At 36.4% G+C, this 13,249-nt stretch overlaps 1 protein-coding gene across 1 annotated transcript in view; it reads left to right on the top strand.

The window, feature by feature from the left end:
• Positions 1-13,249, top strand: part of TTC7A (tetratricopeptide repeat domain 7A) — a 155,918-nt gene that overhangs the window by 87,253 nt on the left and 55,416 nt on the right. The window contains exon 16 of the mRNA XM_015816404.1: positions 7,350-7,466. Coding sequence (XP_015671890.1) covers positions 7,350-7,466 — 117 coding nt within the window. The remainder of the gene's footprint in view (positions 1-7,349; positions 7,467-13,249) is intronic.

The raw sequence follows: 13,249 nt of genomic DNA, 5'->3' as shown, positions 1-13,249 counted from the left end.
TAATAATAATAATAATAATAATAATAATAATAATAATAATAATAATAATAATAATAATAATAATAAAGTTGGAAGGGACCTTGGAGGTCATCGAGTCCAACCCCCTGCTCAGGCAGGAACCCTACACCATTTCAGACAAATGGCTAGAAATATCCCACCAGAAAAAAATAGAGAGCCATATCTAGAATACTCTTTAAACAGTGATGTGATTCAAATATGTGAACAACTGGTTCTCTGTGTGGATGCCACTTCCGGAAGTCCGTTCTGGGCCTGGGCAACAAAAAATTAGCTACCGATTTTGCTGAAGTGGTGTGAACTGGCTGAATCCCACTACTGTCTTTAAAGTATTGAACTTTAGAGACCAGTGGATAGATTTCATTAAAAATAAAAACTACTTAGTGTGTTGTAGGAAATATAAAATGCAACTATGTCATTTTCAAAGGTGTGGCATTCTTTAAAAGATTAACAGGAAAAGATTGAAGTGATAGGTTAATGTAGTAATGGTTTTTAATTTTCACATCTTTAAAAATGATTAGATAAATAATGAAATGTAAGCCTACCTATAGCTATTTCTCATACTGTCTTTCATTTCTAACAGTAATCTCATGGAAGGTCTGTTCTGTGATATATTATGTCTTGCTTGTAAATTTTGTATAAGGCCCTGGTTGGCTTCTGCAGGACAAAAAGACTTTGGCCTGATCCAACAGGGCTGTTCTCATGTCTTTCAATTTAACTGCCTACAACTGAAACTAAATACATTTTTATGTTATGTATAACAAATACTTTTTGCCTTAGTCAAGGCCACTTGTAATGAAAGTAGCTATAGCAACAAAACAAAGTTTTCAACTAATAAAGGGACATTTCCAACACAGATAAGAGCTTGAGAGTCTGAAGTATGCATCCCTATTAGTTACCTTCAAGTTATAGAAGTGATATATTCCAGTGCCACTGAACTTTACAAAATGTTTTTTTTAAACAATCTTCTGGCTTCTGTAGGGTGTTTTGTTGTATAAATATATATTGCACATCTTGTTCAGAGGTTTTGAATACATGAATACTCATATATTGTCACATATATTATAATAATAAAAGGTGGAATATAAACAAACAAATACACAATTATTATCTAAAATTTAGATTCCAGTAAATAAGTGCAGTCACGGGAGCTATATTAGGTGTCCTTGATCTGTGAACTGCACTAGGTGTCAGTTTGCTTCTGAGTCCAGTTCAAGGTATTGGTCATCACCTGTAAAGCCCTACATGGCATGGGGCCAGGCTACCTACAGAACCGGCTTTACTCCATCACATCGGCCTGCCCCATTTGATCAGGCAGGGAACATATGCTGCAGACCCTGCCAGTCGAAAGAATTTCAACTGGAGGGGTCTAGGAAGAAAGAGCTATCTCTGCCGCTGCCTCCATATTATGGAACATCCTTCCCCCAAGGATGAGGCAGGCCCCCACTCTCCTGGCCTTCAATAAGGGGTCAAACCCTGACTCTGGGGCCTTTCATGGGGGGCTGGCTAGTGTCATCTAAGCCTTCTCTCCGCCTTATTAACCCATGTTAAATGTCCATCCCGGAATTCTGTTTTTAATTTCTTTGAAATTATATAATGTCATAATCTTACAATATTTAAAAATTTTAAATCCTAAATTAACCTTAATATTTTATTGTTCATCTTATATCCTGTTTTATATGCTGATTATGCTGTATACCGTCCAGAGTCCCTCCTTTAGGAAAATGGGTGGTCTAGAAACATAAAATATAAATGAATGAATGAATAAATAAATAAATAACAACAGGGAAATAGCAGTAATATTTTATTCTTATTGTGGGAGAAGGTGGAGCTATAGGCTACTTCAGGTACTATATTATCAAACTAATTTTGTCTAAATTACGGTACGCAGTGCATATAAATTATTGAAACATAAGAAACTGAATTAATTATTATTAAATATTAAAAAAGAAAAACCAAAGTACATCTTTGTTGAAATAATAGTGCTTAAAGCTTGGGAAATTATTCTGGCTGTCAACAAAGAACAGTTGAAAAACCTAGAGTGAAGGATATATTCGTTCATTTTTTATTAACTGAATCAGTAATATTTTTCTAATAGATTAGCTTGAACTGTCTAAATGTCGCTTTGACTAGATATATTGAATACACAAGCTTAAAATATTTTTTAAATGTTTAAATTATGAAAACAGCCCCATCTCTGCAGTTTCCCTCTGAGTGATATTGCTGGGTGCCCCAAGGTTCTCCTTGTTCACTTCGTCAGGATATATATGAAGTAAAAGAGTGTTTTGTGAGGCACTAAAAATTAGGCTTGCTTTCAAAAACAAGGTGAAAAAAAGCAGGCTTATTAATGTCACTTCATGTTTAGCATATACATTTAAAGAAAACTGAAAGGCTGTGTAGAACTGCCAAAAATTCCTAATTAGACAGAAAGTCAGTTTCAGCTCCACGCAATTTGCCCCCAAAGAAACCTCTGTCAAAGCTGACAGTCAACATTATTTTGAATAGGTTGAAAGAGCAACACAGTGCCTTTTAGTTTTGTTTGCTGAATATGTGTTTAGAAAGGGATTTCAGCAGGGTGATTCCATGCTGTGTTAATCAGGTCTCCTGTACCTTTAATAATTCAACAGAAAGGAGAATTTCCATATATACAGCTGTTTCTCTCTGAACTTGGTTGTTTTCTTGCAGATGTTTCATTACTTACACTAGATAACATCATCAGTGATAGCAGGGACTAGCACTGATGATGTTGCCTAGTATGCATAGTGAAAAGTTTGCAGAAAACAAGCATACTCAAAGAACCCCAAGAACCCCTCATTTCAACTCTGAGCTACAAATATCCTCCTTTATTGGAGCCTTTTCTCTTTCTCTGGCTGTGATCCCTGAATGTCCCAAAACAGGTGAAAAGGAGCTAAGGAAGTAAATATTAAAAGATGGGAGGTTGTATGATGAAAATAAAATCTGTATGTAGCTACATATTTGCTACATATTTGAAATGAAACTTATCACTTCAGCTATGACTTTTGATGTAAAAGAGTAGGCCTTCACCTTACTGTTAATCCATTTTTACAAATTTTGGGCATTTTGCAGGGAGACAGAATACACTGCAGCTCTATGATAACTTCCTTATTCACCACAGAAATCAAAACAAACCTTAGATGACAGGATTAGCATCATATTTGCATCTAATAAAAAGGATACTATGTTAGCCAGCTGGTTAACAGCCAGCCAGAAAGCTATTCTCTTTCATTGTTCTAATTTAGCCCAATTAAAGAGAAAAAAAGTCACTCTAAGGTGGGCATTTTAGAAGCACAGTACAGTACAGTAAGTGCTAAATTCCAGTGATGTGGGAAACTAAATTGTTTGGAGCCAGGACAAGGCAAGAATTCACACCAGTAGGAAACTGGCTGTTTTCAAGCTCCAGCATTTCTGCTGAAGAACTGTGCTCGTGTGAATTTATCCTATATCATGGAGAACATAGTTCCATGGCTTTGCTGTCCAAAGGCAATGACAGTATGTGACTGCATAAATGCAGAGCTGATCTGGAAGCGGCACAAATATTGCATGTCAAGTGACCTGAGTATCACCACTGAATAAGAGTTGAATCCAGATTCTCTTAACCCTGCTGCAGCTTATTATTCACTTAAGTGGCTTCTCTGAGTCTGGTTCCCTTAACTAAAATAATAGCTATCATTTCCCCCAAAATTACTCAGCATAATAATCTATCCTTTGAAACTGCAGAGGAGGTACGACCGCGTCTGCTACTGTCTTATAGTGCTCCAAATCCCAGCCTCCACCTCCAGATTTTAGGCATAAGACTCACTTAAGAGGTCGTGAGGAACTTGATCTGACCATGGTGACTCATGTCAGTGGACTGAAAAGCTTTCCTCAGAAGTTCTCGTGGGGCATAATGTCAGATAAGAAAAAAGAATTTTATTGTTTACAAAAGACAAATGCAATGAAGCATTTGACAAATAATAATGACAAATAATCTATACTTCGTATACAGACTTTAAAAACATTAATTCTCAGTTATACCGTCTGCCTGTTTGTACTTAAGAAAATAATATTAAAGTCTCCAGTGCACCCTGAATTATGCATCCTGCATACTGGAGGACAGTGGAGAAATGGGATGATCTTATCTTTTTGTGCTATCTTATTTTATCATAAGAAAAAGAAAATAACTGGCCCATGAATCAGCTTTAGAATTGTTCAAGCAATTGCACCTTTTATTGTTCTGGTACAGCAGGTGGCAGCATAGAGCTAAACATGACTGGTCCTTAAAAAGCCAAGCAGGGTCTGACTTGGTTGGTACTTGATTGGGAAACTCTGAGGGATCCCAAGGCTATATGCTAGATTAGGAAGTGTATCCTGAAAGAAGACAATGCTAACCGCTTTATATTCTTACCAAGGAAACAATATGGAGTTACAGGACTCAAGTTTATCTTGAAGGAGTCTTTACTTTTTATCTTTTCTTCTTCACATTGAGCAAGAGCTGCATGGATTGCAGGGCTTGGAGGTGGGTGGGCAAATGTGCAAATGCTTCCATTTGGCGTACCTGCATCACATTTAATTGTACATATATTCCAGAGATCCTTCTCCCTCTCTCACATCCCTACCCTTCCCGTAATCTTCTCAACAGGCCTAAAAAAAAATATGGCTGGCTTCATGCAGCCAATAGGGAAAAGAATACAGTCCTTTATTTTCCAGTAGCCAACTATTCCACTGAATACTGGGGAATGTGGATAGGAATCCTTGAACCTTTGAGCTCTGAAACTCTGTGAAAGATGCTGCTTTTCAGGTGTTCATGGCATAGTTTTAATAAGAAGTGGGAGAATTCCACTCGGGGGCAAGAACTCTTATGTTCATGTTAAATGGATGTGCACAATTTGTGCCGGACAGTAATACATGTGTGAAATCTGAAAAGTTTTGCAGTGGTGAAGGTGATGATGATTCCTAAGGTGGGATGCAATGGCTCAGAGGTTAAGATTCTGAGCTTGTCTTTGAGATCTCAGTGCTGCACAACAGGCTGAGCTCACGTTACTCAACCTCAGCTCCTGCCTAGCAGTTCGAAAGCATGCAAATGCAACTAGATAAATAGGTATTGCTTTAGCAGGAAGGTTACTGCATTCCATATTTTCATGCTGCCCACATAATGATGGAAACATCTCAGACAATGCAGGCTCCTTCAGCTAAACATTGGAGATGAACACACTCCCTTGAGTCAGGGGAAACCTTTAAACTGCTAAATGGACAAATATATTTCCTCAACTGTATTGGAACACTTGAGCACTTCTCATCTGATTAGGAAGGCATTTAAATGAAAAATGTTAGGGAGTAAATATGCTGGGATTCCTATAAAAACATTGAGATCACATGCATGATTGAATATTAAAAAGAATATTTTGAAACAAAGATGCACTTTCTTGTCTTGGGCTTTCGTTTATTTTATGTTTTAAAGGGTATTCCGACATTAAATCTAAGACCCTTCTTATGGGAAGGATTGGTTTCCAATGAAAGTTTCATCTCATATATTCAACTCACCTTTTATTGAATGACAATTTTATTTCTGTCAATGGATGTTCCTATTCAGGGACATGGGTATAAAGAGGCAATCCTTCATGTAACCAAATGGAATTTGATAGAAGGCTTTGTATTTTAAACATAGCTCTGCTGACATTTTTCTTAATGGCTCTGAGGATTAAACTCTACTTCCTGCCATATATCTTGCAGCAAGTTCTGTATTTCAGCAGATAGAATAAAGTTCAGTTCAAGACCTTATTTGACATTCACACAACCATAACTCTCCTTTTCGTAAAACTCTTGTTAAGTTTTCTGCTGATGCTGCATTGTGCTAGGCCAAGAAGGCGGGGAGGGGGGGCAGGGGGAACCACTAAGACTAACTCATGAGCATGTGCTCCTGGGTTTCATTCACCAGCTGGATCACTAATTATACATTGCCAACAAAAGGGCGAAACTTTGCATGAAATATATGTGTGCTAATTTACATATGTGACACATCTTTTGAAAGAACATTTATTAGTGAAGCAAAAAGCCACTCAAAGTTGCTGTATTAATGAGATGGGAACATAGAAATTTAATAAATAATTATACATCTACCGTTGTAGGGGAACATTGTGATTAGGCTTTTTGTGTGTTAGCTCAATTTGTTCCCCGGTGGTACCTTTGGATGATAGGCTATATTAAGTTAGTGGATTTGCCTCAGTGCAAGAAAAGTCATGCTGACACCTTGAAAAGGTATTGTAGAGCTAAAAAAAAATCGATGAAAAGGTCAACCAAAATAATTAAGGAACTGAAGTAATTCCTCTGTAAGTTTCTCCCCTGAAAACATATGGTACTAATATAATATATAATATAATATAGTGGAAATAACCTCTTTAGGGTTATTCTGGCCCTTATCAATATTATATTTCCTTCACTGTAATGCTCACTCAATGAAGTTTTCTTTGAATAATGATTTTGACAGGATCGGTTTAAAGTGTGTCTTTTCCCATATATACAAATGTATGACTGAAGAAATCTGTTAAAGTTGTTACTTTAGATACCTTTTTTCTTTTTTTTGTAATTCTTCACTTGTTTTACCCTTTTAGAATCTTTTCTATACAATTTATGTTTCTGTAGTTTTTAAAATCTTTGTAAAATCTTCTTTTAATTCAAATTATTAAAAAAAACCTAGGTTATCAACATTTGTAGATTTGGGGATTGAAGATTATTTTTCATTATTTTTAACTTCATTTCTATTATAAAGTTTGTTTTTTAGTTTTTCCTGTTATTACATGAACATACTATGTAATATATGGTAACAGAATTTTAATGTTAACGTGGTACTAAAAATTAAGCACAAGGAATCCATTTGTAAACTAGTAACCAGTTTTGTAATATTGATTCCATACATTTAACCCATCTACATCCATGGATGGGGGGGGGTCACTTTTTCTCAGTTACTTGTTTCTGCCAATCTGTCTGGTTTTCTCCTCGATTTTGATTTTTTTAAATTATTTGAATAAAATTTACATTTATTTTTGGGTGAACTATTAAGATTTTTTCCTCTTTTTAAAATTTGTGCAATAATTAGGGTTCCCCCATCCATCCTGATGTCTTTCTAACGGCTCCATTTTGGCTGTAATGCTGGCAGTAGTTATCACCTAAGCAAAGTGTGTTTATATTATATGAAGATATGGAAATGGCTTAATTTTGGATGTCAATAAACTCTTGACATCATCCCTCTACAAATGGAAATCATGCTTATCATGCTGCATTTATCTGTACAACTAAATTTTATTTGATTTTTTTATGTGTATATATTTTTATTGCAGTTTACTCTTCACAAAAATAAAACTGGAATTAATACATAAAGGACCGGAAGAGGCTTTAGTGACCTGTAGACATATGTTGCATCAGTGGCAGATGTTGTATAATGTTTCGCAACAAAGGTAGGCTTTTCTTTAAATTAAAACTGGATTTTCTTAAAATGGAGATGCAGAAAGGGTTGTCTGGGCATGGGAGTTCATATGCCTAGGGCAGTTTCATACCCAACATTTCATGAACAGCTGCAAAATGTCAGCCATATTGAATCAAGCCACTGCTTGCTAATCTAGCATTCTGTGTAACGTAGTGGTCAGCCAGAACATGCAGGGACTTTACAAGCATGGACAGAGGGCAATAGTGTTCTACTATTACTCCTCAGTAGCTGGTATGTAAGGAATGCTGTGATTCAGGAGATAATATTCAACCATTAGGAACAGTAACCACTGATAGGCTTATCATCCATGGTATTGTTTATTTAAACTAGTAAGATTGGTCTCTAGTCTAAGCTTTGCAAAGAACTGCCTTTCACCGATCCTGAATCATTCCTCTTTTAAGTTTCAATGGCTGAGTTTTAACACTATGACAGGAGGAGACAAACTTCTGTCTCTCCATACTTTCATAAGTTATTCCATTTCTCCATATAATCTTTATTCTATTTGCCACTTTAAAGCACATTCAGCCAATTTTGAAATATAATGTAGGAGCTCTTCACATCCTTCATCAGTGTTTCTATTCTGAATGATTCTGTGTCATCAACAGAGTTGTCTATGTTATTGTTCACCCCTTGAACAAATTAAAAAGTAGAGATCCCTGTGTTCAAGAAGTCTAGGTCAGTCTAGCAAGCTAGCATTTGTTTGTAATTGAGTGTGTGTGTGTATGTGTGTGTGTGAAATATTAGTCCATCATGTGAGAACACCACACCTTTAATCTGTGATATATTTCCTGTAGGAGATCAGACATAAATAGTGATTCCATCAACAGCAGTGCCATCATTGTGGAAATGAGTCAATATTGACTGTAACAAGGAATAGAATCCAGAAACAAGATCATCTTAGCAGCCTGAAATTCTTTCAAGAAACCAAGCTGATTGTCTTAAGAATAACTTTGCCACTTGCTTGCAGCCCAATCACAGCTTCCTGAAGGGATGGAGATTATCTTGGTGATCACAACCTAATTAAGAAGAGGGACACTTCCCTCTACTACCTCATTCTTGGTTCTATTGTCAATCAGCATAATACATTATCTGCTCAAAAACCAGGCCAGCTTGATTTAACATACCAAGGAATGGGAGCGGAATGAGTAACTCAGTAAAGAGATGGACCTGCAGTAGAATGGCAGCTGGGAAGGAAGGAAGGAAGGAAGAGCTCCATACTGACTATCTAGTTGTCCTGATGGTGAAAAGATTAGCACCATAGTGACATTCCCTTGGTCCATATGTGAAGCAGTCACAAGTGTGTCTAGTACACGATTCTCAAAGACGTGAAGCTATCTCTACCACCAGATGATCAAAAAAGTTTTTTTTTTCTTTTTTGCATTATGTTTAAGCCTAAATTGGCAAACATATATGTGAGCCAACTGGCTAGGAGACATTATTGTGAGTTATTAGCTTGTCTAAACGTTTTCAAAGCTACCATTCAAGGCACTGATAATCACCTATAAAGCCCAAAATGGCATAGGCCAGGCTTGTGGGACCAACCTTTCTTTCATTGTTTCTGGTCACCCCACCAGATTTAGTAGAGAAGACATGCTATGGGCCCCTTCTTTCAAACTATGCTATCTTTTTGGAACTTGGAGTTGTGCTTTCTCAGTAGTAGCACCTGCCCAATTGAACAGCATCCTCCTAAAGATTTGGATGGTGCCAGCCCCATTAGCCTTTTTGTAAGGAAGAATTTATTATTGAAGATCTGCCTGTTTCCTTAGGCATTTGGGGTGTTTTGATGGTTCTGGTATTGTTCATGCACACACACCCCACCGCTGCCCCCTTGTATGTGGGGTTATTATTTATCCTTGGGTACCTGTGATTATATATTGTAAGTTTTTCTGCCTTTTTAATCCTTATAAGCCAGGGGTTTCAAAATGACAGCCCAGAGGCTGAATACATCATGCGCAGGCCATACCCACCCTGACTCTGCAAAGGCAAAAAATGTCACAATTCTTCACGATACGTCACATTACGCAATCAAGTTTGACACCTGTGTTATAAGCCATGCAGATTCACTGATGAGATGGATGGCTATATAAATCATTTAAATAAGTAAATACCTGATTAAGAACAGCAATTCAATATAAAAGTATTGTTCTTAAAGAATGCATATTGTTGTTATTGAATTCAAATTAAAGCATCCTTATTGTCTAACTTCCATTGGCACCCATCCAAGAAAGGATGTCTGTCCTCTGTCTGGATAACTTATTCTACTGTCCAGCTGCTTTTTTTTTTTTTAATGATGTTTAATCAGAATCTGCTTTTTTGCAATTTAAATCCATTATTCCATCTCCTATACTTAGAATGAGAAGAAAAAAAAAGGTTGTATGTCTGCACTGCACCCACTTAATACTTATAAATCCTGGAGTGGATTTACAAGCATTTTAGTAGGTTCAGGATTCCTGCCTAAATCTAAATATAGACGCCTGAGTAAGAGACCTGAAATTTGTAGAAAACATTAAGCATCCATAAGCAAGCATTGAAAGATATGTCACTTTATATCACTTGGAAATGAGAAGGGAGGCAATATCATATAACCAGCTGTCTCTAAGAACTGGACCTTGGGAAATAACCATCATGGTTACCAAGTCTTGTTTGGAGAATAGCAGGATCCCAGGGATCACCCCCACCCCGCCTTCCAGAGTGAAGACTTCCCAATGCTGCTTTATTCCAGTGATAAGCCTGAAAACTTAATGCAGATTGCCATTTAGAATTCATTATAGCTTTGCTGGATTGCAGATCAAGGCAAATGGACAGACCAGAACTAAATCTGAAGTCACTGCCATCTGCTGGGTATATTCCATGGAGAGCACACATCTTATCAGATCCTTGCACTCAGGGAGGGAGGGAAGGAGGGAGGGAGACAGGGAGCTGGACAGAGATGTCAGGACACTTACACAAGCCCATAGAAACAGCTCTTCAACATTTTCTTTCTTACAAAATGCTACCAACTGATATAGTAGCAGAGCTTGCTTGTTGTTCTCTTTCATTGATGTTGCCTGTTCATATCAAAGAGTGATAAAGTACAATACACCTACTTGCAGACAAATGTTCCTATTTAATACCATACAATAATGACATTCTTAATGGGTTATTTACTGATCTTGAGTAGTAGTGAATAAAAATGGAATGCTGTACATATCAGCATTCATTCATGCCCTTGTGATGAAAGTAACTTCCTCTACTCGGGAGGTCTTCAGGGTGGATTATGGGGCTTGAAATCCAATACATTATTCATTGGTAGTATTAACTGATGGATTTTATTTCTGTACCGTGCTTCCTCCCAGAGGACCCTGGAATGGTTCACAACAAATGGTTGGTTTATTAGGATGGCTTGACTTAAGATTATTATTAAGTGAAGCCATCACAATAAGCCAGCCATGCTTTAAAATGTTGAATACTGAAACTAAATTCAAATTAATTCTAAAAGAACAGAAAAGCAAAATACAGGCAATCTAACAGACCATCTGGTCCTAGAATCATAGTTATCTTACATACGCCTGGGTTAATAGGGATTGTTTTTTGAAAGAAGACAGATGGGACAGGTTAACAAACTGGATTACAGTAATGTACTCAAACTTTATTTGTGTTGAATGCTACTGACACAACAAGCTTGAGCTAACGACATATATATCATAATTACAGTGTTAATGTAATTAAAAACTATTTAATCTGAAAGCTCAATTCAAGGAGCAAGTTTTGATATCAAACCCTAAATGACCTTACTTCAGATGATTTTAGGAAGTATCTCTTCTGCCACTATACACACACGAACACATATATTTAAGAATGACTCATATAAGCTCAGATATGGCTAGCTACACCCCAACGGGAAGTATATTGTAAATGGCTTTTCTCTCTTCTCTTTCTAGAAATCAATATTAAGATCCTTTAATGAGATTCAGATTTAGGTATATTTAAGGCTGGACCTATTGAAATCAATGTCCCTCATATTAAATTAAGGCTAATTGTTTTCAATGGAAATACACAAAGTATTACAGAGTTTGTGGGTCCAACTGGTTAGATGTGTTGGTGTGCTTTTTAAAGTCTTGCTTTTTTTAATTTAAAAAGAACATTCTCAATTATGATGTTGCATTATAGTATATTTATATGTATATGTCTAAAAATCTTACTAAAATAACTATGGTTATGTAGTATTAGAGTTATTCTTTCTCTTACCTTCACAGAATTGTTGTTGGGGAAAAATGGGTAAAAGTGGGGGGAAAAGAAGTGAATGCCATCCCAAGTCCTTTGGGATACAGATTCAATAAATAAACATTGCATATCAGTGCAAACATACCAACTTCATACTTAAAATATCTCCTAGAATTTTATTTATTAATAGCAAAAGCAGTATCCAAGGTTTTTTTCCCCTTTAGTTATATAAACAAATCTTAATTTCTAAGCAGAAAATGCATTTCCATTCTAGGAATGGCTGCTTTTTTGCTGCTCTCAAAGGCCTTACGCAGCACTACTTAGCTGGTGGAAAAATACTGCAGATAATTTCCAGTTTAGTTGCCATCCAACCCACATGCAATCAGTCCCCTCTATTCAGATTAAAGCAAGAAGACATACTGCTCAGTTGAGCTATGAAAAATATATCTTGATGTTTGTTTATTTATTAAACATCAGCAAATATAAACATAATTAGATGGCAACAGGGGACAAAAGGCAGCTAAAAAACAGAGGGAGGGGGAGAGAGAGAGAGAAGGAGAGAGAAAAAGATGAACAAAAGGCAAAAGATAAAAAGCACAGGGGACTTAATAACCACAAATTACATTATCTATATCATAGCAAAAGGACAGAACTTGTCAGAGACATGGGAAACAATACCGTGGGTAATTAGCAGAAACTAGTCTTTGATTATTCCAGACTTAACTTTTTTATGTACATAAGAGCAGCACAATAGAGATGGAAAGTAGAACACCAGGTGATCCATTCTCTATTCTGCACCATGAACGGAGCAATTTGGTTCATGAGAATAATCAGGGCGCCCACTCACCAGGCAGCTCTGGGCAGCTGACAAGGCTTAGAATACTCATGTACAAAGCTTTAGAGATGAAAGAGAAAGAAGATTCAGTCTACTTTAGAACATGGGATAACTTCTACCAATGGTTAGGAAAACAAACTAGTGAGAAACAAATGTGATATGTTATTTTGAATACATACTAGTAAGAAGAATGTTATGCATTGATTAATTAATATTGCCTATGATAATTATACTCACTACACTTATCTATTACTATACTAATAGATAACTACAGTTATCTATTACTATACTAACTAATAGATAACTACAGTTATCTATTACTATACTAACCCCAATGCTGACCCCAACCCTGTCCTAATCCCAATCCTGACCCCAACCCCACCCTAAACCCCAATCCCTACCCCGACCCTATTTTATCCCTAACCCTATAAAATTCAATAAAAAATTTAAAAAAAGAAAAGAATATCATGTACAAAGGAAAATGATAAAAATGACAAAATATAATGAAAACATTCTATGCCAAACACAACCCATAGTTAGTTATAAATCTCTCTGTGTTGAGATAAGTAACAAAATGCTAGGATTGAGCCAGTGATGACTAGTATAATTTTGTCTTCAGTCAGTTTTCCTCATTGGGGTGGAGAAGAACAAAACTCTCTACACTAGGAAGAGATCACATTTTCCCTACTTCACAAGTAAAAAAGAAGCAAATGGTC

The sequence above is a fragment of the Protobothrops mucrosquamatus genome, unplaced genomic scaffold, assembly GCF_001527695.2.
Source record: "Protobothrops mucrosquamatus isolate PMUCROS unplaced genomic scaffold, P.Mucros_1.0 scaffold448, whole genome shotgun sequence".
NCBI lineage: Eukaryota > Metazoa > Chordata > Lepidosauria > Squamata > Viperidae > Protobothrops > Protobothrops mucrosquamatus.
Note: the sequence above shows the minus strand (reverse complement) of the source record. Positions and strands in the feature narration are given on the sequence as shown.